Source organism: Biomphalaria glabrata, chromosome 6, assembly GCF_947242115.1.
Source record: "Biomphalaria glabrata chromosome 6, xgBioGlab47.1, whole genome shotgun sequence".
In the NCBI taxonomy this organism is placed as follows: domain Eukaryota; kingdom Metazoa; phylum Mollusca; class Gastropoda; family Planorbidae; genus Biomphalaria; species Biomphalaria glabrata.
Window position 1 is genome coordinate 24453450 of NC_074716.1, and position 27526 is coordinate 24480975.

A 27526-nucleotide genomic window follows, 5' to 3' on the forward strand; every position below is an offset into this window, starting at 1 on the left:
GAAAATCAGCTGCCGAGGACAGATGCAGACGGCGAAAAGAAAATCTTAATCGACCACAGGCGGACAATGGTTATGCATGCCCTGGATGTGGCAAGATATGTAGGTAACAGCTGGGGCTGCGTAGCCACGGAAAATACTGCATTCCTCATTATTCTTCTGGGTCGAAGATATGCCTTATTATTATTATTCGTTGATTAAATGTCTTATTTAATCATTTTCACTATGAAGCTATCACAGACCTATATATTTTTATGTACTTCTATAATTTTGGGAGACCGCCATATACTGTCATAACGGGAGTCGTTCGTTTCGGGTTTATGCACTTAACTTTCAAAATAAAACACGTTATAACTTATTTCTCCGAAACCGAAAGTCTTTTCTGGGAAACAGAATAGATAATGGCGTTCAACCAGGACTCGCTTAGCGGAATATCACTGAGTAAAGTAGGCCTAGATCTAGTCTAGTCTAGAATATAAGTTGCTTTTTTTTTATTTTAAGAGTCTAGTTTGTAACATAGGACCTACATTAGTATCTACTAGACTTTATAATTTAATTATAGGTTTAGATAATTACATTCTAGATATAGATTTATCATTTTCATCAATAGGCATATCTTGAAATTGAAAGTGAAAGATCAGTTAGTAGATAATAGACACACAAATATATAGGTCTGTGATACACACGCACGTAAAAGGGGAGGGGCCGGTACAGTAAAAACGATAAATCCCATGGGCGTAGCCAGGATTTTATTTCGGGGAGGGTTTTGGGGGGTATTCCTCCCCCCCCTCCCCCGAAAAAAAAAATATATATATATATATATGTGTGTGTGTGTGTGTGTGTACATAATTAATCTATATTACATTCTGACCCTTTCGGAACACGTTTATTGTTTATTGTAGACTCCCCGCCCTTGCTAGCAAAGGGGTCTGGGGGAGTTCGCAGTGCTCCCCCAGCGCGGGGCGAAGCCCCGCCGCCGAGCACTATTTCTGGTATTGAAAGCCAACAAAAAGCATATTCTGAGGTATCTACAGTGCATTATCTTGCTATTAAAAAGTGTTATTTCACAAACCTAATGTGATATTCTTACTGACTTAGACCCTCTCGCGCCGTTCGGCGCATTTTCCGGCAAGCTGTTTCCGCAACTCTTATTTTGCGTAATTCATTTTGTCGGAAAACATGTCCCGCAAAACCTCATGCGACGCTCTGTCACAACCTTACTAAGGATTCGACTCCCAGTTCGGCATATGATTTCTTTGATTTAGACCCGATCTCTATGACTGACTCCTAAAATCTGTCTTAGCCATCTTTGTTGAGACACATTTAATGATTTTCAATTTCGGCAGAAGACTATTCACACTTAATTAATGGAGCCCAAGCCACTGGTAGAAATTTGTAACCTCTCTTGATTACGCTCTTGGAATTACATGCCTGTATTTCGCTTTAGATTTTATATCGAAAAGGAAAGTTTTTTCGTCAAATCATCTGTTGAGGGGTTTTAAACTAAAAAATCTCTGGGTTTTTTGTTTGTTTTGTTTTTAATTTAAAACCCCATTTGGCTACGATCATAGAATTTGGTGACTGTAGTTTGCTTTAAAATAATATTGAAGAGAGAGGTTTTTAACTCTAAACGCTCTGTAGGGGAATTTTAAACTCAAAACCATCTGGAGGGGTTTTAAACTTTAAAGAAAAAGCCATCTGGAGGAGGGGGATTTAAACTCAAAACCCCTTTGGCTACGCTCATAGATTTTATAGTGTGTAATTTGCTTTTTTGATATTGAAGATGGGGTTATCGTAAATTTTGGATGGGGTTTTAAAATCAAAATCTTCGTCAACTGTGCTGTTGGAATTTGGGATTGTTGTTTGCATTTTTTTTTTGTTTTATAGAAGAGGGGGATTTAACTAGAGATGGGAATCGAACCCAATTTTTAAAGTTCGGGTTCGGTTCGGTCAGATTTAAGTTCGAGTTCGGTTCGGTTCGATGACGAGTATAGTTCGGGTTCGGTTCGGTCATGTCTAAAGTTCGGGTTCGGCTCGGTTCGATGTTATGAAATTATGTAATAGCAAAATTAAGTTATAAGGTTTAATGCAATTTATTAGTTAAAACTTTTTTATTTGAATTTTTACATAAAACAAATACTTTGCAATATATAATAGGCCTTTGGGCAATACTTTTGCCAAAATAATGTTGCCTACATACATTTAAAGCGTTGTAAAAATTTCTTAATGGAGATAGAAATGAAGATGCGGCAGGTTTTCGCTCAAGTCGGCAAGTGGTTTAATTCAGGGCGTGACTCGGCGCTAAGCAAATTTTTTTAAAAAGCTAATATCGATGTGCTTTCTTTCAGAACGCACTATTCATCATAATAAAAAAAAGTCGAGGGCCATATTAAATCTAATAATAAAGAGGCAGACCTGGCCAATAGAATTATGCAAGGGACATTCTAGGTAGGCCTACATATTGCGCACGTACTTCTATAATGGGCGTGAGCTTTTTAAACAAATATTCTTCGTGTAAAGACGTCTCTATCGAGGAATTTATTTCACACATAAGTCGTCACTATAATAAATTGCAATACACGGAAGAAATTCGACTATTCTGAGACAAAAAAAATGCAGAAGAATCTCAATAGCGGAGATGTTTTAAAATGTTTTCTTCAAAACGTTTTGACCCATATTGTGCATACGCGCCTCGCAAAAAGCAGTCTTCAGTTGACAAGGTCTTATTAGAAGATAAAATGACATCTCCACTTAATATATTTTAATTTTTAAACATGTAATTATACTAATATTCAGATAAGTTACAATAAAAATAAAACTTTTTTTTTTCGATGCCCCCTCTCTTTGTTAGTTGGTCGTTGGTTTGTCGCTTACAAACAGCTAGTACAATTGAACCAATATAGGCGTTTTATATTTTTACCGGTAAGGATAGTATAGATGGACTTCTTATAGTCCGACAGTTACGCTGGGCAGGGCACGTATCCCGTATGGTAGACGAACGTATGCCAAAGGCATCCTTTTTTTTTTTTGAGCTAAAAGGTGGTCGACGTTACAGAGGCGCCCCACGGAAACGCTTCAAAAACCAGCTTAGGCGTCAACTTTGCTTAGCTGACATAGAAGAGAGCAGCTGGTTGCATGCGGCCTTAGAACGAATCAGTTGGAGTTCACTCCCGAAGGCCGCGGGATACACATTTGAGACCAAAAGAAAACCCGCTGCCGTGGACAAACGAAGACGCGAAAAGAAAAACTAAATCGACCACCTGCGAACAGTGGTTATGCTTGCCCTGGATGTGGCAAAATATGTAGGTCACAGCTGGGCCTGCGCAGCCATGGGAAAAACTGCATTCCTATCTAATCTTCGGACTCGAAGACAAGCCTTATAATAATATATAAACTTAATAAACTTTAACAAAGTTCTTATGTGAACAACTCAATATAGCCTAACTGTTATTACAATATTCACATATTTAACTTGAGATAGAGATGTAATATTAATGAAATATACTGATATTTAAACAAAATCTAGGTCACCACAAAACAACGTCTTTACTCTTTCATGTCTCAAGATTGTCTGCCCTTTCACATTTGCATTACGCTAATTTCATCATCCTTAATGCATAAACACCAATCAATCGCTTAACCTCTTCTTACCGCCACCAGAAAACACACACACACTTTATGACACCCCTTTTTGTCAAGAATTTGCGTCTTCCCATCCCCCAATTCAAGGTACTAACCATCCCCACCCACGGGAGAGGACCCAAAGTTTGAGAAACGCTACATTAAAAATACTGATGATCAATAATGCAAAACACAATAATAGTAAAAATATTCAGGGGCGTAGATAGGAATTTTTCATCATTTGGGGGCCCGGGAGGGGCTGGACCTCTTTTGGGGCCTCTGCATTTTTGCGTAATATTGAATATTTATTGTAAAAAACAATAATTTGGGGCCCCCCTCATTTGGGGGGATTTTACATTTCTCCCCCTCCTCCCCCACCCTTGCTACGCCACTGATAATATTCCAATATAGAATACTTCACAATTTTGTAAAAATAAATCACTTAATAGAAGATAATTAAAATTTATTATAAACTAGAACACAAATGAACTTATTTATATCTACACTCTCTAATCGGCAAAAAATATTCTACTCTCAACTAATAGCCATCTCAAATAAAAGTGACAATATTTTAATGTCAACTTTCTACTTACTAGGAACTTGAATCTAGATCTAGATCTAATTAGAGGGCGCCTATTCGACTCAAAACCAATATTGCTAACAGCCCGCGAAAATTCAAGGTTAGGGTAGAGTCGGCACGTACGGAAAAACCCATTGGTATCAAAGCGCGCACTTTTTTTTTCAAACTACCATCACCACCCCCTCCCAAGTTTTCAAAGTATAATGGAATCATTAGAATTTAAATAAAATATATGAGTAATATTTTTTTTAAACCCAAAATAATAAAAAGGGAAGTAAAAATTGCAAAATTAGTTCGGTGAAGAAAAGGAGGGTTCGTTCGGTTCGGTTCGTACGAAGCAGTTTCAAAGTTCGGGTTCGGTTCGGTTCCGTCATAAGTGAGGTTCGAGTTCGGTTCGTTCGGTTCGGGTTCAGTTCGTTTCCCATCTCTAGATTTAACTGCAAAAACCTCTGGTAGGGGGTTTAAAATTCAAAACCCCCTGTAGGGAGTTTTAAACTCAAAGCCTCCTGGTAGAGAGATTTGTATCTCAAAACCCCCTGATAGGGGTTTTTTAAATCTCAAAACCCCCTGATAGGGGTTTTTAAAATCTCAAAACCCCATGGTAGGGGGATTTAAACTCAAAACCCGCTGGTAGAGGGTTTTTAACTCAAAGCTGCCTCGGCTGTGCTGTGGTCATTTCGGGGGGGGGGGGGTTGAACCCCAAGACCCATCCCCCCTGGCTACGCCCAAGAATTTAAATCCTTTCTCCATTTTAACACTATTGCGGTCCCTTAGTCTGTTGGACCGTCTATCTCCATTCCTCCTTACCCTTTGCCCCGTTTATAACCTCTTTCAATGGCAGGCCCGTCCAATCTTTTATGTTGTCCTCCCATCGCTTTCTCTGTCTGTCTCAAATATCAATACATAGCTTATAGCCTATTACAGAGATATTCAACTAATTTTAGTTCACAAAGTATGATTTCCGCATTAAAATTGGACCCCCCCCCCACTCCCTTAATCAAAGTGTATGGGTGGGGAAGGTAGTAGCTGTAATCACCTCCCCCCACCACATTGAATCGGCCAACATACTGGAAGGGAATCCATATTTCCATCTGATTGGTTAAATATTAATAAGTAGCTATTATATCCTAAGTAATTCTGTTAACAAACTGTGATATCTACAATAAATTGGATCGCCCCCCCCCACTCGAAGGGCTAGGGTGGAGGGGGGGGGACACAGTGGCTATATTCGGAAAACTGATTAATGTGTAATCAAGTTATTTGGGCCAGTTTTGGTGCCTGGAACCTCCCAATCCCATAGTTTACGCTCCTGACTGTAACACATTAACAGATTTTAAAAAACACACTGTTAACACATTGACAGATTAAAAAAACACACTGTTAACACATTGACAGATTTAAAAAAACACACTGTTAACACATTAACAGATTTAAAAAAACACACTGTTAACACATTGACAGATTTAAAAAACACACTGTTAACACATTAACAGATTTAAAAAAACACACTGTTAACACATTGACAGATTAAAAAAACACACTGTTAACACATTAACAGATTTAAAAAAACACACTGTTAACACATTGACAGATTAAAAAAACAACACTGTCGTATATATGTGCTCTCTTTCTTTCTTTTTGTTTCCAGATCAATCCAAACTATCTCCACGCCAATTCCACTAGTCACGTGTGGGCTTTTGGTGCTATAGCGGAATTAATAGGTCTGGATTCTGTTGATTTGTAATGATTTGTGTGTGTAATAATAGGTCTTTTAATTCCCCCCACCCCCCATTAAGTAAATCACATCTAATAATAGCTTTTTTTGAGTTACGATAATATTTTAAATTTAAAAGTATGACAAAGTTAAATAATTTAAAAAAGGGCCCCTCTTATAGAGCATCCTGAACATAATGGCTAAAGGCCCAAAATATTGTTAGGAAACCTGCTTTTTAAAAGCTCTAAGCCTTTGTCTGATAAACCAAAAGTTATTAAATGCGTACATTGTACTGGCTTACTGTATGTGGTGACTAATTGTGGTCTGAGGCTATACACGTTGAAAAGGGCCCCAGGACTGAAAACATCATTCCACTTTTATAAATATGGCCCATTTAATGAATAACCTTGTTCAACCATGTGATTTCAAGATGTGATTACGTTTTTTAAATATCATTATGATGTTCATGTCAATGTTGATATATTACTGGCTGATATGTCATAAGGTGCCATGTTTGCTATCAAAGGCGATGATTGACATCAATTAATACGCTATCTTGTACACGCTCCTTTTTTTCCACAATGACTTTACTATTTTTTTATATTATTTTTGAAGCATTCTTTTAATATATCATCGCATTTTTTTTTCGCATAAACAGATAATGCTTACGACCCTGATGTCAAAGCATCTCATATCAGCATAGATAAGATTGATATTAATAAAATACCATGTTTGGTATTTGTAGACAATGGAGCTGGAATGAACAGAGAACAACTTTTGAAAATGCTAAGGTGTTACATTTTTTTAGCTGAAATATTTACATTTCAATGAAACGTTGTATCAATACATAAAGAAGTTATGTCAATGTTCTCTCCACTAAAAATATTTGATCTTCAGTTTTAAGAAGTTGAATACAGCAAAAACAACACAATGCCCATATTTCCCAAATAATCTCTCCTTTATCTTCCGCTCTCTCTCTCGCTCTCTCTCTCTCTATCTGATTAAGCAAATCCCTTTTTTTTAATGAAATCAAATTGTTCTTTTCTTATCTTATACATTACAGAAGTTGCTTCAAAAAAAAATAAATTACGCCCTAATCTTTTCACTTGTCAATCTAGTCGCGCCTGTGAATCAATGACTTAAACTCTGCTAAGTCGTCTGTTTTCCTGGCTGATTCAGGCAACCCATTATTCCATTCACTAATAGCACTAGGGAAGCAGGAGCACATGCAAATTTGTTCTAGGGTATGAAATAAGAAATGTGCCTCTATCTTTGTGTCTTTCTGGGTATTTTATTAGGTTTTGTTTCTCTGTTTGTAAGTTAGTGTTCAGTGTTTTACGTATTACAGCTACTTTACGTTTTAGTCTTCTGTCCTGACGTGTCTCTAAGTTCAGTGATTTTACTCATGGTGTTATCAAATCAAATTTGAATATTTGTTTGTTATAAATTTCACTGCTCTATTTTGTGTCTGTTCTAGTTTCTTTATGCTTTCTTGAGTTGAGGGATACCACACAGAGGATGCATATTCTAATATTGGCTTATCTAAAGTTAAATAGAATTTCAGTTTTATGTTCTTGTTTGATTTGTAAAAACTTCTCTTAGACTTAATAAACCCTAATGTTTCGCTTGATTTTAAAACATTTTCTCCAAATGGGAATTGTATAGCAACTTTCTATTTATTATAACACCTAGTCTCCCTAGATATTTGAGTTTTTAGTCTGTGTAACTTGTTTACCGTTGTTTTTATTTGATGAATGTTATTTTGTTAGGCCCTACTCTAAATAACTGGCATTTTTCTAAGTTAAAGACTGGCTCCATTTTGATTCCCATTTCTGTAAATCTTTGAATTCTTTTTGTAAAATTTCAGTAACTTGTGTTGTTTTTATTGTTCTATATATTATGCAATCGTCTGCAAATAATCTGACTTTTGTTCCTGAACTAATGCAATTTGGTAGGTCATTTATCTAAATTAGAAACAGTAGCGAGCCTAAAACTGTACCTAGAGGTACTCCTGAGTTTAGGCCTACGATTATTGGTGTTGATTTGGAGCAATTCATTATTACAGTTTGTTCTCTTCCTATTAGGAAATCCTGAATCCATTGATGTAATGAACCATCAATGCCAAAGTACCTTACCTTTTTTTTAAGCAGGCTTTTGTGGTGAACTTTGTCGAATGCCTTAGAAAAGTCTAATAATATTGCTTCTATTTGCTCATTATTATACTGACATTGTACTCAAATATTTGATTACACGTTCAACTCATATGTAAAAAGAAAATATTCGTTTTTCTAATTTCTAAAATTATTTATTTCCTCCAGTTTGGGCTGTTGTGACAAAGAAAAATATGACAGTCCAAAACACAAACCCATAGGGAAATATGGCAACGGCTTCAAGTCTGGATCTATGCGCCTGGGGAAAGATGTCATCATATTTACCAGACGTATCGAGAAAGCGTGTGTGGGACTGCTGTCTCAAACATATCTGAAGGCCATAGACGCAGACTCAGTCATTGTACCAATACTAGAATATTCCACATCAGCTAATATCCTTTTTTATATGCTGGCTAGAAAACAGTACATCATCAGAGTATAAGAGCTGACCATGTAGTGCTGGATTTATTAGTTATAGATTGAGTGGTTTGCTGGAGAGAGATCTCCACTTTGACATTTCGGATACCAGTACCAGTAGGTACCAGTACTCGTAGATACCAGTACCAGTAGACACCAGTACCAGTAGATACCTGTACTAATAAATACCAGTACTAGTAAATACCAGTTCTAATATCAGCTAGTATCAGCTGGTCTAGCATTAGAAGAATTAGAAGAATATGGAATAAAGTGGAAAAAAAATTTATAGGTTCCTTGAAGGAACATTGGAATGTTTTGTTTCCAAATCTTAAAGTACTTTTCGGAACTGCCAGTCAGGGTCGGCCATAGATAATTGTAGGCCCTAGGCGAAGTGAATTTGGTGGCCCCAAATAAAATAGAAAAATATAAATTAACAGCGAAAAAACTAAAATTATGCAGCCTAACATAGTAAACTACATATCTTGTGCGGGGCTCCCAACAATCGTAGGCCAAACAGCTGCATAGTTTATGTTGCATAGTTTATCTATGCTTAAGGTGGCCCCATGCCTTTAGAATAGCAATTTATGTAGTACACCCCACTTAGTGATTGGTATTCAATGCAGATTAGAGATAACTTTTCCGTAACGAGTTTATGGTTGAGTTTATTTTTATTACAAAGCCTGTTTTTTTTCTGTCAAAGCACGGTTACATCATTTGTTATTTTGTACAAGCCAACTCAACACTTTCAACACAGTTCATCATAGCATTGAATAAATACTGTCTTGTGCTTGTGTCTCTGACTGAATTCTTCGAAATATTGCCATTTAAAATAATCTTTGTTTACTTAGAATGACGTTTAGGGACAATGTTTCTTTAGCTTCTTTATTATCAGTGATAAGAATCAAAAGTTTCAATAATTTCTATAGATATTTACAATTATTTATTTTTAATATATTTGCATTTGTATATGTGTAATGTGATTTCTTTAAGTGTACGCGGGCCGCATAAAATACTTCGGCGGGCCGCATGTGGCCCGCGGGCGTAATTTACCCACTCCTTGTGCTCTCTTTCTTTTTTGTTTCCAGATCAATCCAGTCTAGAATATTGTCCATCTCTCCCAGCATTAACATTGTATGACATCAGTCTTAGAAGAGAAACTTCAGTCTATGACTCTATCACCTGGTCGAGTAAATTTGCATTTAATTACATGCAGCTGAAATATAAGATGAGAAGATAATCTCATCGGGTCTTATAGAAATTGGAGGAATGATTTTTAAGTAATACCATTTTGATGCATCTTAAAAGTTTCCATTTTTCTGTATTTTTGTGCATTTATTTCCTTATTTTACACAATCTAATATTGTGTCATACCAGTTGTTAATTACTTCTTTATTTAAAACATTTAAAACACTTATTAATTATTCGAGAACTATTGTTGTTTTCTTTAACTGATAAAACAAATGCCCAGAAGTAAAGACATCACTGAAAACAATCTGCAACCCATACTGAAATATTCACCATTTAAAAGTGAGAATGAACTTAAAAATCAAATTGACAATATGAAAGACTCAATAACAGGGACAAAGATAATTATCTATAATCTCTCCAGGTTAGATAGCCATTTTTAGTAAATAAATCCATTAACATATTTGTAATGTAATTTTATTGATCTTTTATCGATCAATTAACATTTTTGTTACATCACGTTGTAAACATCAAGATATTTTCATCGACGTATGTTATTATCTTTGCGAAAAAACAGAGAAAAGTTATGTTCCATTTCAGATGGGGCAGAGATAGGCTTTGTCCAGTTTCAGATGGAGTAGAGATAGGTTAGGTCCAGTTTCAGATGGAGTAGAAATAGGTTAGGTCCAGTTTCAGATGGAGTAGAGATAGGTTGTGTCCAGTTTCAGATGGAGTAGAGATAGGTTAGGTTCAGTTTCAGATGGAGTAGAGATAGGTTAGGTCCAGTTTCAGATGGAGTAGAGATAGGTTAGTTTCAGTTTCCGATGGAGCAGGGATAGGTTATGTCCATTTTTAGATGTAACAAAGATAGGTTTTGTCCAGTTTCAAATGTAACAGATATAGGTTTTGTTCAGTTACAGAAGTAACAGGGATAGTTATGTCCAGTTCCAGATGGAGCAGCGATAGTTATGTCCAGTTTCAGATGGAACATGGATAGGCTATATTCAGTATCAGGTAGAGCAGGGGCAGGTTATATCCAGTTTCAGATGGATCAGTTGTAGATTTTATCAGATTATGTACAGAATTTCTTGCTTTGTTCCTTGTCAGATTTTCACATTACTTGATTTAAAATTAATTTTTTTTTTGTTAATACATTTACTGTTAAAAAATATGTAGTTTTCAACAGTTATTAACTCCTGATAGTCCTAGATAATTTACAAGACAAGTGGTATTTTTACATTATTTACACCACTACTCGAGCTTTTGTATCGTGGAAGTAACTGTTTCTTTGTATTTACCTTAACATTTTAACAAATTACATTGCAAAAAGTATAAGTGCAAGATTAAAATAGATCTAAACATTTGTCGTAATTCTATTTTTTTTCTTAGGTTAGAAGATGGGACAGAAGAGCTTGACTTTCAAAGTGATCCTGAAGATATTCTTTGTCCAGAATCTTATATGAAAAATGATACAAATGCCGACTTTCGCCCAGTGGAACATGTTCCTGAATACAAAAAGTCTTTAAGAGTGAGTTAAGGATTAAGTAGGCCAAAACACTTTTTTTTTTCATTAAAGTTGTAAAACTTTTCTTTTTTATCACTACTACTGTCACAAGTGTTATCAATGTGTTACCGTTTATCTCGTAATGCTGATAGGCAAAGTTAAACGATGCGAGAGCAGAAGAGGGGTTGATTTAGAGTATTTAGACTTATTGGAAGCTTTTTAAACTTAAAAGTATTGCTGTCGAGATTATACAAAAATTAAAACCATTTTTCCTTTAAGAAGCTGATAGTGGTTTTATTATATTAATTTCTTGTAAATACTTTATCATTGCTAGAAGTCTTTCCAGTGTGATTAGCACAATCAAGTTATTCTATTTATATATATTTAGCTAATTTCTACATAAGACGACATGGAAGAGGTTCATTAACGTCTATCTATTTAATCAACTCTTTACTGAATGCCATTACGTATTTATTTTGTTTTCTAAAGATATACATGCACTGTCAAGTTGTAGGAAAATCGCTAGAACCGTTATAGAAATACGCTTTCAGAGTGCTTCCAGTAAGAGTATGCAAGCTAATCTATAGCTCCTCCTTCATGGTCGAAGATGAGCACATTTCTCATTTCCTATGGACTCGAAGATGGCTGTTAAGTCCAATCCTCGCTTTAAAAAGCCGGTCTCATATGTGGCATGGGTGGGTTATGTCAGTTGCAGATAGGCCTGCTTCTTCTCTCATCTTTTTGTTGATTCGGCGCTCTTTCGCCCTGGCCACTCTTCTTGCTTCAAATCCTAAGACTCCGAGACTCGCAGCTTCTCGCCATGAGGAGCGATCGAGAGCTAGTGCTTCCCAGCCGTGAATGTCGATATCGCATTCCTTGAAGGAGCTCTTGAGAGTGTAGCGCTTGTATTGGCCTCAATGGGAGCGCTTTCCTGCACACAACTCTCCGTATAGAAGTCGCTTGGTAAGGCGATTGTCTGGCATGCGGACTACATGTCCCGCCCATCGAAGTTGGGACCTTTTTACTGTCGCATTGATACTGTGCATGTTGGACAGCTTTAAAATTTTTGTGTCTGGTATGTGGTCGGACCAACGCACCTTATGGATACTCCTTAGGCAACCTAGATGGAAGAAGTTTAGCTTTTTGGTGTGGCGGGAGTATAGGGTGAACATGGGAGATGAGAATGTGGCTTGCTCTATGAAAATGTATTAAAGTGAGGGAGATTTGCGCTGCATCAGCCTCACTCTCTCGCCCCTTGCCAGCTGGATCCAATGGCAGAACAGAGTCCAGACAACTGGAGCTGGTTTGGGGTGCAGTGGATGACCAGTGTTCTACATGTCCCACAGTGCTCCAAAACGTTCCATGGCGTTTGCTAGGTCACGCCTGATACAAGCTAATAAGAGGAATCGTAAGACTATTTACTAAGTTATCTGGATGTTCCAGGGCTATGGAAAGACAAAGCGAAAATGCTACTAATTGAGGAAGCCGATGTATTACAAATTAATTTCAATAAATGCACTCATATTACATTGAATCATCGTATTTAGAGAATCCTAAAGCGTGCTTGAATAACTATTTGGTTTCATCGAATCAAAGCTTACGTACTTATTTTATTGACCGAGTTTCAGTGTTTTATTTAAAGCCAGAAATACATTTGAGTGAAGAACAAATAAAAGCGACAATCCCATTTACTTTAAAAATTACTTTAGGCTAATAAACAAATGCTTCATCACATCAACATGTAAATAGAACCTGATATTTCATAATATGCATTCTTTGCTTTTCTGGCACAAAATATTAAAGGAGACCACACATGGCATTGAACTAGCTATTTACAAATGCATACAAGATTACATCTGCTCTAAATTGACATACAAGTTTTTTTTAACAAAGCTTTTATTAAGTGTAATTGTATCAACTAGTAATTACATCATCCATGTAATTAAATTTGTAATAGATCTAGACTAACAATAATATATATGTATTTGGAACATTGTATTAAAATAATGAGACAACTGTTGTTCTCACTAAAAAGCGAGTCATTTTTGTCCATTTGTAAATACACTTATATTTAAAAGTTTTTACAATGTTGTACTGTTTTGTAAAACAAATAATTTTAGCCAACTTTTTTTTCAAGGCCTTCTGCAGTATTTTATACTTGTGCCCGAAAATGAAAATATCAGTCAGAAAGGTTCTGGTCAAATCCAAGTATGTTTCAAAGATGTTAAAAAAGACAGCTCAATTTATGTACAAGCCCCAGTGGTTGGTAAGCTTCAAATTATATTCAGCCTCGAAGTTTTAATCTATAATAAAAAGCAGAAAATAAGGTGAATCTATGTATGTCCCAAATAAAAATCAAAACAGTTTGACCAATGTTGATAAAACTTGACAGAAATGTTCCTTAGATCATGATAAAGACGATAGTGTATGTTTCATGTCCCTAGAACAACCCGAAAGCCCTAAAAATAGAGAAAAAAGTGCCTTAATGTATCTTTATTAAAGAATGGAACTTGACAGAAATGTTTTTTAGATCATGATAGAGACGATAGTGTATGTTTCAGGTCCCTAGAACAACCCGAAGGCCCTAAAAATAGAGAAAAAGTGCCTTAATGTATCTTTATTAAAAAATGGACCTTTATAACAAATCCATGTTCACATTCTACTTTTAGTTTCGTGGCAAAATATAAAAAAATGTGAAGGAAATTTTCTCTGTTTGACATAGATCTAAATCCAGTAGGTCAGTAATACCCAAACTAAGGCCCACAGGACGCCGGTCCTATCCGTCTAGTTGAACATTTCTTTCATCATACAGAACTATGCTTATTAAAACAAGCAAATTGTAAAAATCCTTTGAAAAAAACAACAAAACAAAGCTTATCTAAGGGTGAGAACTACACATTTATAACTATATATATGTCAATAATGTAGAAGGTATTATCCTTTTTCGATGTCAAATTAAATTAATAACCGATATTTCCTTGACGAAGTGGTTTTTAATTGATTCTTGTTTTGTTAGGTACAAGAAATACTTGTTTGAAGTTGATCTGAGAATGGATGTGGGAGAAATAACGCGTTCAAACTTTTTACAACACAGACTAAATAAGCTTTGTTATAACCTTTAAAATAGCCAAATGTATTGTCCCATTATTCCAGAAACACAACAAGAAAAGTATCAAGATAGTTTTGGGCCTTTCATGTGAGAGAGACTGGAATAACAATTATGGATTCTTCTTATATTATAAGAACCGAATGATCAAAGCTTATGAAAAAATTGGCTGTCAAAAACAGGTCAGTTAGGCAATAATTTTTCCATTAAATATCGATTTTGTTCTAAAGTATTTTTGTTTATCTATAGATAACAATTAGTTAGCTATTAAAATATTCAGCTGTGGTTCCCATAAGTAACATCATAGACATTATGTTTACAGTCCAATGGCAAAGGTGTCGGGGTTATTGGTGTGGCAGAGCTAGACTTTTTGACACCAACTCATAACAAGCAAGACTTTGTTCAAGATGGGCATTACAAGTAAGATAGGACACCGAGTTCACGTTTTTAATGAATTGTTCATTGCTTAAAAAAACAGTTCCGCCATTGTCTCTCAAGAAACTGATTCAACCAGATCAAGTAGTGCAGCCAGTGACCTAAGTGGGTATAATTACTGACTGTACACTTTCCCCATTATAGCATACGTTTTTTTTAGCAGCACGTTTTAGGGAAATAATCGCTACTAGTTTTGTCTGTCTGTATTTCTGTCTGTCCATCTATCTTGATATTTAACTCTCCAAAACTAAAAGACCTATACCATATCGCCATTTGTTGTGTTTTATGCTCAAATTCGTAATTCTAAAAAAGATATCAAAATCTGCAACTGCAGTTACCCCACAGGAGCCGCATACAAAGTTGTGTGAAAACTCCAACTCCCTTAATTATCAATTTAGCGGCCTCCGAAAGGGGAAAAGATGCTATTAGTTTTGTGTGGTCTGTCTGTCCGTCTTCCGTCCCGTTTGGATCTCGTAAACTAGAAAAGATATTGAAAATACGACATCATGATATTTGGGGTCCGATTATGAATTTGTGTTTCCACACAAAATGTCTTTGTAACCTTGTTTTTTTTTTTGCTTAAGAAGTATAAATGAAAGTCACAAGAAAAAAGTTTTTAAGAATCGGCTGCTGACGTGGTTTACTCAAGCAGGAAAAAAGTCAGGTTTCTATATTTTCAGCAAGAATATCAGAATTTATGAACTGCAAAGTGCATGTATCACCAACTAAAACCCTATCTCCATCAATACAAAAAGAATAGAATTTTAATTAATCAAAGTGTTGCTGATATTATTTTATTCTTATGCAGACTGACGATTTCTAGAACCTAGCTGTCTGGTCGTGCGGTATGCGCTCTGGACTGTCGTTTGATCGTCTAGATCAGAGTCTGCCAACCTTTTGTTTCCATGCGTCATTTTGTTTTTCACTTCTAATGCAGCTGCGCCACATAAATATGTACTCTCTTTTATACCTTTGAAAAGTTGGTCATTTGGACATAACTGCAGTTTTATAAAGCCAGCAAAATTGTTTCTATAGAAATTATAAACATTTATAAGACAAGAAAATAAGAAGAGAATATGGACAGAATTAGCAGTTGTAGAGGAAAGGATCTCTCTCTCACACACACACACAATTAAAATTTTACTTACTCTTTGGACATTTTTGAATTAGCGTTATTTAATTATTTATGAATATACTTTTAATTAATTGTAAGGATGAAAATGTTTGCTCGAATCTGTATGTTGATCCGAATTGATAGGCATCACTTTGGTGAGTGTTCAAGTACCTCTCCCATTCATTGGCGATGCTCCATCAGTACAGACAGTTACGTTGACTCAACTGTGATTGAACATTTTCCAAACATTGACTAAAATATGTTGGCTTCTCTTATTTGTTTAATGAAATGAATCAAGGCCAGTGAGTCCTTCAAAGATATTTACATTATTATCAGTTCCCCTTATAAAATGCTCAACTGGGCAAAATTACAAATATCTGCAAATTTGTTCAAGGAAATTGAAAAGAAAGAGCATTCTGCTGAGATATATCATGACAAAGTTCCTCAACGTGTCTTCTGTCTGCATTGAGAGAGCGATTTCACTTTTCTATTTCAATACTTTTATCACTTTTGAGCCAAAACAAGGAAGAATTCGTAGGATGCTTCAAAAGTATTTCTTCTTTCCCAGCTACTCTTGAGTCTTGACAAAGTGTTTTCACCTCTTTTAAATCCTCTTTTTTTCTTGACTACACATTCTTAGCAAAAATCAGAGTCAGACATTATCTTCTGGTTTTCTTCTATTTCAACATTATGTTGTATATAATGTCTGAAAAGATCTCCTCTATTATCCGAGAATCTGCTCTCACATACAATGGATAATGGTTTTCCTAATGGACTTGAAATGTCTAAGAATTAATGTCCCCACATTTCATTCAAGTGACGCTCACTAGCAATGGTTGCTTTTCTTTTGTTCCTGTTTGTGCAGTGTTAGTGGAAGCAGGGGAAGAACCTCACGTACTCTTGTTTTATATCACAATCGATTAGGTTATAAGGTTTCAGGTTTCTGGGGACTCGCCACCGAATTTAAAAAATTAAGAAATATTTGGTTATTTCCGAGAAGAAGAATCCTGTATCTTATTTTATTGTTTAATTTGTGTTTTGTTCTCGCTAATGTTTATGTTAACAGGACTATTTTCGAATAAACTGTCCCAGTAGTTCTTTTTTTTCACTACATCACACTGGATCACAGTATAACTTCTTTTTTTTCCATTCTTAGGGATGACTAACGCATATAACAACCTTTCTACCAAATATACGTTTGTAGTTGAATATGGCAGAACAATCACTCTTACTAATTTAGAGCAAATAATAAATAGCCTTATTTCACATCAGGTTTTAATTACAAATTTGTGTACAAAGTTTCTAAATGTGAAGCATTGACAATGTTCCATGACCCGTTCCACTCTTGTATCAACTGAGTTTCTCATTTATGCAATTCTCGTTTCAGCACAGTGATGAACGCATTATCCGCAAAGCTACTTACTTACTGGGATAAAGTACATAATGGTGCTAATGGAGAGGAAGAGTATGTACCATTATTGTGTGAATCATTACAGCAGTTACTGGTATAGTTAAGAAGTTTTTATCTCAAAAGTTTGAACAGTGTCCCGGTGTTGTTTGAGGAGACAGGCTTGTGTTGTATCCTCACTTCATCTGACATGCGGAGGTGACGTTAGGATAAATCAAACACTATTAAAATGCAACAAAATGACAACAGTGTAGATAATTTTTTTTTAGTTTCTTTTAAATTCGAACTTACAACAATAAATATACACACTGTAAATATGATTCAGATACAGAATAATATCATATTAATAATTATTAAATAAACTAACCAGTTATTTACAATAACTTAGCTAGCTAGACATCTAGCTCTCAGTCTCTGAGGCCTAGCTCTAATTGAACCTGACTGTAACTGTCCACAAATGACGTCAAAATCTCAACTAGTTTCTTATAATCTCGTTCCCAAAATTCTTATATTTCCTCCCATGCCCACACTATCTTCAGCCTTCACCTCTAGTTTCCCGTCTTTTTCTTTGTCTTTACTTAACTCATGCACGTGGAATCACACTCATGATCACCTGATCATGCGGCTAACCTTGACCTACAAGCTTAAGCGTGAAAAACAGTAATCTGCTCACTGTTTATTTCTTTAACATCTAGATCTAGTTACTTAAGATTAAAAACAATGGTTCAAATAACTTTTCTTGCCGTAGTAATCTACCTGACTGGACATGGGCTCAGTGTGACCGATGCCTCATATGGCGACGCCTTCCAAGTGACACAGATCCTAAATCCTTACCCAATGTTTGGTTTTGCCACATGAATAGTGGTTCCTACTACAAGTGAGTGTTACTTTTCCTAATTAAAAACATAACGTGTCAAACATTAAATTTTTATTTTGTGTTTTAAATCTCAAATATCTATTTACAAAATCAATATGGTATCTCTATTTAATGATTGTTATTTATGATTTTTTTTGTATCAGTCGGTGTTTCATGGATCAAGAACCAGAAGACGAAACACCCAAGAAAAGGTAAATAAATATTGGTTTCATCTGTTGCCCTAATGCTTTGTAAAAGCTCATAATTTAATTTTTTTTTCCTTGATCATTCTCCCTTAAAGTATTTGGAAGGAATACCATCTATTTGTACCGCACTGTGCAGTACTTGCCAGTACAAATACATCATATTGTTTGTGATTGGAATAGATTTAGCATGTGACTGATGGAAACCAGTTCATACAATATGCAGGTTTAAAGGATGTATTGGAATTCTCAGGTGCTAGTCTTAGTGGTATTGTTTAGATCTTCAAACAAATAAGTTGCTTTATTCTACTATGACCTGTTCCGTGTTTTCAGTCTAGCAACATATCTTGTACATCAATAGTGCACGTAGCGTATTTTTAAAAATAAAAAACAAATAATTTGCTGAATTGGAGGTATTTAAGTCTTAGGTATAGGGGAATAAAAATGAATTCTTTTTTTTTTCTTTCGTCCTTAATTCCTTAATAAAGAAATGCAAATATGCATTAAGTATTTTTGTTCAGTATGAATGTGAATACATTTTTTTTCATATTATGCCACCTCCATGCTGATGTGTTAGGCTTCATTATAGGGAAATGCAAAAGTATTAATTGGATGTCCTTGACTCTGTCATGGGAATTTCAGACCATTAAACAAATAGTATGGTTTATTGATTGATGTTGATAGAATGCCCATCAAATTTGATGATTTGTTTTTACAGAAGGTTCAGCAAGAATCACACAATTATTTCAAGACTAAAAAAATAAATGACAAATCTTAACACCTTTGTTTTCACTCTACATTTTTAACTTTATATTTTTATACTTCAATTTTCTTGATCAGGGGAAGAAGAAGTTCCAGCAGAAATAGCACACAAAGTGCCAGTACAACACCAAGCATCAGATTATTTCTATCCCAGCCAGAAACCACTCAAGACAACTCTGATGATGTAGTGGTCAAGTGGAGTACAAGATCCGTGGACAATGAAAAATATACTTCTGAACTAGAGGACCTTAGTGACGAGTGCAAAGAAATGACACCACCCAAAAAGAAAGCTTCTAAAAGACGGCTCACAACTTCTTTAACTGAATTAGATACTTTGAAGCAGTTTCGTTCTATTCCTACAAGTTCAAATTTACTGCAATCAATTCCTGGTTGTTCCAAAGACTTCACGGATTCAGATGACTATGAAGTAGCTCATTTCCCCTCAAAGAAACGTGGTGCAGCTATAACCATTCCAAGAGCAAGCTTTAGACATTCATTAGAACACATTCAGAAAACAAATAGTCAAAGCAACACAGAAAATGAACCAACTCAGGGGGTCTCCTCTCTATCAGACAGCAGTAATGACACTAATGAAAAATTTAATATACCCTCATTAGAAAAGAGCAAGGCGATGATTGAAATTCTGACTGAAGAAAAGAAATTATTGGACCAACTGACAGATCATTTACCAAACACTGAAGAATGCATTACAGAGTGTAGTGAGAAAGAAGGTAAATATCTTAGCAAATATAAAGACAGATGAATTACTGATACTAATTACAGACAGCCTAGTAGAGAGAACTTTCAGAAAACTTACAGGGGATGTATAAAATAGAACTTACAGTGTTTATTCCATTATCCTTTGCATTTTAAATGACGAAACATCATTTTAAAAAATGCAGTTCCGCAATGGCACAAAATCACACTTTTAATGAGTGCATCTATTAGCCACGTAATAAGATACCCATGGACCCGGGTTCAAGAAGGTGATATTGCCCCCCCCCCCCCCCCCCCAGAATCTCGAAGGATAAGTGTGACAAAAAAAAAGAGGAAACATTTAAGTCATCATATATGCATCAGTACATTAACTAATACATACTTTACAAGTAATAGTGTCGCGACTTTGTAACGACTTCTTACAAAGCTAAAACATTTTCTGTGGACCCTATTAGTCATGCGCCGTGGCTGAAGTTTAAAAAGATTTGCAAAACAATCCATTTAAAAATGCTTTGTAAAAATTTTATTTAAAAAATGCTTTATGCATAAATGTTGACATAGAAAAGATCGAAAGGATTTAGACCTAGATCTAATTTTTAGAAATACACTTTGCGCAGATAGTTTTTTTTTACTTTGACACATGAAAATACAAAAGAAGATCCATTAATTTTATTATATAATAACATTAACCTTCAATTTTGTGTTTCAAAAGCATTTTTTGAATTAATTAGTTCGTTATATCTGTGACAGCAGATTTCCTGACAAACATTCTTTCATTAGACAATACCCCAATACCGTAATGAATCGCTTACTAAAAATTAATTCGTTTAATTGTTTACTTTATAATCCCATCCCTAGATCTAAAACTCTAATTCAACTCTAAGATGATAAAACTTCTCTTAGCACAGATAGTTTTATACTTTAACACATGAATATACTAATTATAGTCCATTCATTTCATATTTTGATCAAAAAAAACCCTCTCAAATTTGGTTTTCTAAAGCATTTTTAATAAACTGCATTCGTTTACGAAAGCTGCGAAGCCGGGTTGAGATAGGCCTAGATCTATATTCATTCATGAATCGCGTACTAAAAATTATTTCGTTTAATTGTTCACTTTATAATCCCATTCATTTAACAAAGCTATCGCTCTTTTCGTTTTTAATAGAAATGAATGTATCGGCTTCGGGTAAACCCATTTTCGCAAACCTAATTTTATTTTCGTAGCGAAAGAGAAATAACGTGAAAGGATCATTAGCTAAGTTTAACATACATCTAAATCCAATCCACTAGATTATTCAAAAGCATTTTTTACATAAATTAGTTCCTGATATCTGTGACTACAGATTTCCTGGCGAACATTCTTTCATTAGACATTACTATTACCAAATGGTTACACATTAACACATCTCTCTACTGATTCTATTCCTAGGCCTAGGTCTAAAACTCTTATTGAACTCTAAAAGATGATAAAACTTCTTTTCGCAAAGATAGTTTTATGCTTTAACACATAAACATACTATTTATTGTCCATTCATTTCATATTTTAATCAAATTAACATTCAAATTTGTTTTTCTAAAGCATTTTTAATACATTCGTTCGCTGTTCGCTAAAGTTGCGTAGCCGTGTTGAGATAGGCCTATATTCATTCATGAAAAAAGGTCACGCATGCGCAACACAGAATGAACTCTATAAATGCCAATTTTTAACTCTAGATTAGTGTAGATTCAGATCTATGTCTACCTCAAGATCTACTTTATACTTTAACACATGAACATACAAAATGAAGTCTATTCATCTTAAATTTTAATCAAATATATGTATTCCTACAAGCAAATGTTTTAATTTGAAAAAATGGATTTAAACCTATTAGCTATTTTTATTTGATAGCTTCATTCACACTATTTTTACATTGACACATTAGCTTTACTTATTACATTATTATTTCGTTTAGTTGTGACTATATCGACAGTAATGCGCAAAAAATGACCTGCAGGTCGCGGGTAACATATGTCTAGTATTGTATAAATGGTAGAACTATTGTATATGCTATCGTTAAGCTGCATTGTTTCATGATAATGTTTTTCCCATTTCTAAATATTTCTAGAGGTCAAAATCTTTCAAGACCAGGAGGTTCAGACAACCTTGACTTACGATGACCATGGATTCACTCCGTTTCATATAAACGTGTACCTACTTCTGAGGCTCCTGGGCCAAGTGGAGACTGAGCTCGAGGAGTCGAACATAGAGGAGCTTGTGAGCAGTCGGTTACACTCCTACTTAAGTTAGGACTGACAATTTAGAATCATTTGAGAGTTGTTGCTTACAATAGTTTGTTATATTTTTATGTACTACATTTGTGCATGTTGCATTTATTTATATTTTAAAACACAAGAGCCTGTTCCAATCATTTAGTGCACCTTCCTTCTTATTGTTTTAGTATATTACATAAAGGAAGCTTTTTTTTTTTAATTCTTTATTCCTATGAAAAGGTGAAACGATCAAGTCATGAAAAATGTCATAAAAGATTTCCTTGGTTTGGATGAAGTGACATATATTTACACAACTCCATGACATGTTACACTTGACTTGTTACATTTTACATGTTACACCTGACATGTTACACCTGACATGTTACACCTGACATGATACACTTGACATGTTTTGTTGATCAGATATTAATTTGTGGCAATAGAAAAAAAGGTTTAATTTAACTTTAGCATTTACACCTCTTAAAGTCTGAGATTTTTAGCGACTCCCAAAGGGTAATAGCCGCTGTTAGTTTTGTGTGGTTTGTCTGTCCGTCGGCCGTCCCGTCTTGAAAATTTGACATCATATTTTAGACCTTCAAAAGTTCAGGTGCTACGACAATATTTTTTTCTGAAAGACAATCATTTAATTTTTAAAGGTAAATATGAAAGCATTTTCTGTCATAAAAATACACCATTTTTACTACTATTCACTATTAATAGTTAAAACACGGGAGACTATATTACTTAGTAAGGGCATTTTCCTGTATATTTTTTTTATTATTTATGTAAAAGTTCTTGTAATTTTCTAAAAAATGTTATAAGAAATGTTTTTCTACCTATAGTGTGTGTGTGTCGTTATATTCGATTCTTATATTTTAATTAAAATGTTTTACCTTTGTTTTAAAAGTGAAAGAATGTATTTAGCCTATGTATATGAGTTCATAAATCGAATATAATTTAAAACAAGATTTAATAAACAGTCTTCCATGTTATATACTTCAGGTGCGATGACACCATTGAAAACAATGTTAGAGCTAAAAGTTTCTTGCTTGAGGCCCTTAATGAGAGAGGAGCCATTTAGAAAATGATCAATTAGATCAAATATACGTCTTCTCAATCATCAGTTCATTGAATACATATGAACATTACCTGCATGAGTTGACGGACCACTACGAGGCCCGACTCTGAGTTAGTGTTTCCACTCAAACTATATTTGTAACCTTGTTGCTTATTATTTCATGGTTGACTAAAAGAAAAAAAAAGAGCTATTATTTAGTTGTTGTTTTTTTTTTGTATGATTGACAAGTTTCAAATGTTCCTTGAAAATGGAAGGTTATTACAACTTAGATCAAAACCTCCCCCCCCCTCTCCACATAGGAAGACGGGGGATGCAGCGGGTAGAGTTAAAATAACATGGAACAGTTGAGACAACCATTCAGATTGTATAGCATACGGCAAGGCAGCCATCAATGATTGCAGAGTGACATATTTACATGTCTAGCTTTATCATGCTTCATTTTGACCAACAGCATTAATACGTAGGCATAGTAAGGGGGGCATCAAGGTCTATAGCAACGGATCCGCGAGAGAAGTCCAAAGCAGAACAAACTCGGGCTACTGAGCGGTAGTCCGATTCCCCGGTGCAACAGAAAACGACGAACTGGTAGGCCCATGTGCAGGAGAATAAAATTATATTGCAGAAATGGGGGGAATTAAAAGCGCTGTAGAGCATATTGAAAAACGTATTGAGGAAGGAACTGCGGCACTGGCAATTTTACTCTCTTTACAGACTCACTTTCCTGCCTGCAAACTTTCAAGAGCTCAGAGACATGACCTACCCCACTGGTAAAAACAAAGGTGTGGATCGCCTGGAAGGAAAACAAGGAACGTAAGGTGATGCAAATAATTTCCTCACATTGTGGAATCAGAGGAAACGAGAAGGCAGACAGTTTGGCGAAGCTAGGAACCCACTTAGGCTCAGCAGAGGAGCGTAACGAGAGTGCAAAAGCCAGGAGTTGTGAATGGATCAAGTCCAAGTGGTAGGATACCTGGGACCATTGTAGCATAGGACGGGAAGTTTGGAAGGTTCTCAAACGCCAAAAAATGGAAGGACGAATGTTGGCAGTTAGACAGAAAGGATCAGGCAATCTTGTCAAGGTTTTGCACGGGACACTGTCAGATCGGAGCCTACTTCTGCATATACCTGGACCGCACTATAAAGGATTAATCTCAGCACGGAGCCTTAGTGCATGGAGGCTTACAAATGGTTCCGCATCTACTCTTTGTGTAGTCCTTTTATACAAGTTTCATTGTGTTCGTGCATGGATGCAGGTAATTTCATTTCGCTGTTTCTTACATTAGATTATAATTTTACTTAGTTCTTTATATAGAATATCACTACTCTGGTTTCTTCCACATTGTTGGACAACCTTTATTTTTAGATGGGCAGCACGTAGATAAGTCAACTTTATTTGTGTGTACATGTACTGTACTCAACTAGTTCTCGAGCTATCAACCGCACACACTTCTTATAATTGCATTCTTTACAACTAGTGTGTGGATTTGTTCTATTTTGTTACGGAATAGCCAATAGATTATTATCCATTTTCCGAGTAATATTATGTCATGTTTCACTTGTTTATATTTCTCTAATAAGAGATATAAAATTACATCCCCTTAAAATGTCCATCAGTGGACTGCTTGTACCATGGGCGTAGCCAGGATTTTTTTGGTGGTGGTGGTGGTGGTGGGAGGGGGGGGTTGGGGGGGATTTTTTGTCTCCCCCACTGCCCCCCACCCCCCGGAAAAAAATATATTTATATGTATGTATGTGTGTGTGTACATAATCTTTATTACATTCTGACCTTTTATTCTTTCGGAAGACGTTTATTGTGTCCTAGAATTTCTTCCTGGAGTTAGTGGAAAAATTGATGACTCCCCGCCATTGTCAGCAAGGGGGTCTGGGGGAACGCTTGGAGCTCCCCCAGCGCGGGGCGGAGCCCCACCGCCAAACACTATTTCTGGTATTGAAAGGCAACAAAATGGTTATTCTGAGGTATCTACAGTGCATTTTCCTGCTATTAAAAGTTTTATTTCAAAAACATAATGTGCTATTCTTACTGACTTAGACCCTCCCGCGCCGTTCGGCGCATTTCCGTCAATCTGTTTCCACAAAAATCTGTCACTGGTAATGTCTGAAGCCTCTTACCACCTGCTCTGAGGACCTCCATGAAAGTGTGTAGCAAAGTTGTACTTAATAGGATGTCATCGCAACTCTTATTATGCGTAATTCGTTTTGTCGGAGAACATGTCCCGCAAACCTCATGCGAAGCTCTGTCACAGTCTTACTAAGGGGTCGACTCCCAGTTCGGCATAGCATTTCCTCTATTTAGACTGACTCCTAAAATCTGTCTTAGCCGTCTTTTTTGAGCCACATTTCAATTTCGCAGATGACTTTTCACAGCACTTTATTAATGGAGCCCCACCACTGGTAGAAATGTGTAACCTCTCTTGAATACGTTCTTGGAATTAGGTGACTGTAGTTTGCTTTAGATTTTATATCGAAAAGGGAAGTTTTATCGTCAAAATTATCTGTTGGGTGTTTTAAACCAAAAAATCTCTGGAGCTGTTGTTTTTTTTAAATTCAAAACCCCGTTTAGCTACGGTCATAGAATTTGGTAACTGTAGTTTGCTTTAGAATAATATTGTAGATAAAGGTTTTCCACCTCAAAACGCCTGTAAATGAATTGTAAACTCAAAACCATCTGGAGAGGTTTTAAACTTGTAAAAAAAGCCATCTGTAGGACAGGGGTTTAAACTCAAAACCCACAACTGCCTTGGCTACGCTCAAATATCTTTAGTGTGTAATTTGCTTTTTTTTTATATTGAAGTGGAATTTTTTAGCATCAAACACCCTCTGAAGGGGGATTTAAACTCAAAACTCCTTTTGGCAACGCTCATAGCATTTTGAGCGCGTAATTTGCTTTTTTTTTTTTACATTAAAGATGTATTTTTTAGCTTCAAACTCAAAACCCCTTTGGCTACGCTCATAGATTTTGGAGTGTTAATTTTCTTTTTTTTTAATTGAAAAGGTATATTTAAGCTTCAAAATCCACTGGAGGGGAGTTTAAACTCATAACCCCTTTGACTACATTCATAGAATTTTAAGTGTATAATTTGCTTTGTTTTTAATATTAAAGAGGTATTTTTTACCTTCAAACCCCGCTGAAGGGGGGTTTAAACTCAAAACTGAGCCAAAACAAATTTAGCTACGCTCATAACATTTTGAGTGCGTAATTAGCTTTTTTTTATATTGAAGAGGTATTTTTTGGCTTCAAACCCTACTGAAGTGGAAGAGGGGGGGGGGTGTTCAAAATTTTGAGTGTGTAATTTACTTTTTTTTTTTATTGAAGAGGTGGTTCATCGTAAATTTTGGAGGGGGTTTTAAAATCAAAATCTTCCTTAACTGTGCTTTTGGAGTTTGATGATTGTCGTTTGCATTTTTTTTTTGGTTTAGTTTTATAGAAGAGGGGGATTTAACTGCTAAAACCCTTGGTAGGGGGTTTTAAACTCAAAACCCCATGGTAGGGGTTTTAAACTCAAAACCCCATGGTAGGGTGTTCTTAACTCAAAACCCCCCTGGTAAGGGGTTTTAAACTCAAAAACCCTTGGCTGAGCTGGGGCAAGTGATGGTTTGGTATTACAATCTCACCTAAAATAAACAAAATGAAAGCAAAAAATCAGTCACTAAATTCCGATCCCCCCCCCTGCGGGGGGGATTTCATTTCGGGGGGGGTGGTAGAACCCCAACCCCCCCTCCCACCTGGCTACGCCCATGGCTTGTACTGTATAAATATTCCGTGCTAGATCTAAAGTACTGGATCTATCTAGATATGACTATAATTGAATTGTTTACATACATTCGGAAACCTTTTTATTTTCTATGCACTATATATTCATAATTGCTTGAGCTTGAATATTATGCAGTTTTCAGTATGTGTTTTAGAAAGAAAGTTCACTCTGGATGTTTACTTAATCTGTAATAAAAGTTTGAGATCGGCATACACCTCGTCTTGGTCATTCATTCAATTCTGTGCCAACCCAGCACATATGTATTGTATTCTTATTATTAAATACATTCAATAGATCAGTGTATAGAACTAAGTTAAATGCATTCAATAGATCAGTGTAATAGAACTAAGTTAAATACATTCAATAGATCAGTGTAATAGAACTAAGTTAAATACATTCAATAGATCAGTGTCTAGAACTAGTTAAATACATTCAATAGATCAGTGTAATAGAACTAAGTTAAATACATTCAATAGATCAGTGTAATAGAACTAAGTTAAATACATTCAATAGATCAGTGTAATAGAACTAAGTTAAATACATTCAATAGATCAGTGTAATAGAACTAAGTTAAATACATTCAATAGATCAGTGTAATAGAACTAAGTTAAATACATTCAATAGATCAGTGTAATAGAACTAAGTTAAATACA

General features: G+C 35.4%; 1 protein-coding gene across 7 annotated transcripts in view; it reads left to right on the forward strand.

The window, feature by feature from the left end:
* Positions 1-294: 294 nt before the first annotated feature.
* The window catches only part of LOC106077691 (MORC family CW-type zinc finger protein 3-like), a 95523-nt gene continuing 68291 nt past the window's right edge, over positions 295-27526 (forward strand). The window contains exons 1-14 of one of the 7 annotated variants that reach the window (XM_056032339.1): positions 297-443; positions 5847-5919; positions 6571-6703; positions 8231-8454; positions 9938-10088; positions 11054-11192; positions 13306-13434; positions 14322-14456; positions 14597-14694; positions 17211-17288; positions 17980-18108; positions 18252-18299; positions 19131-19783; positions 21878-27085. In XM_056032339.1, coding sequence (XP_055888314.1) covers positions 399-443; positions 5847-5919; positions 6571-6703; positions 8231-8454; positions 9938-10088; positions 11054-11192; positions 13306-13434; positions 14322-14456; positions 14597-14694; positions 17211-17288; positions 17980-18108; positions 18252-18299; positions 19131-19783; positions 21878-22059 — 2217 coding nt within the window. In that variant the 5' untranslated portion in view covers positions 297-398 and the 3' untranslated portion in view covers positions 22060-27085. Of the gene's footprint in view, positions 444-5846; positions 5920-6570; positions 6704-8230; positions 8455-9937; positions 10089-11053; positions 11193-13305; positions 13435-14321; positions 14457-14596; positions 14695-17210; positions 17289-17979; positions 18109-18251; positions 18300-19130; positions 19784-21877; positions 27086-27526 lie in introns of those variants that run through there. The other 6 variants (XM_056032334.1, XM_056032333.1, XM_056032335.1 and 3 more) reach the window with 6 other exon arrangements.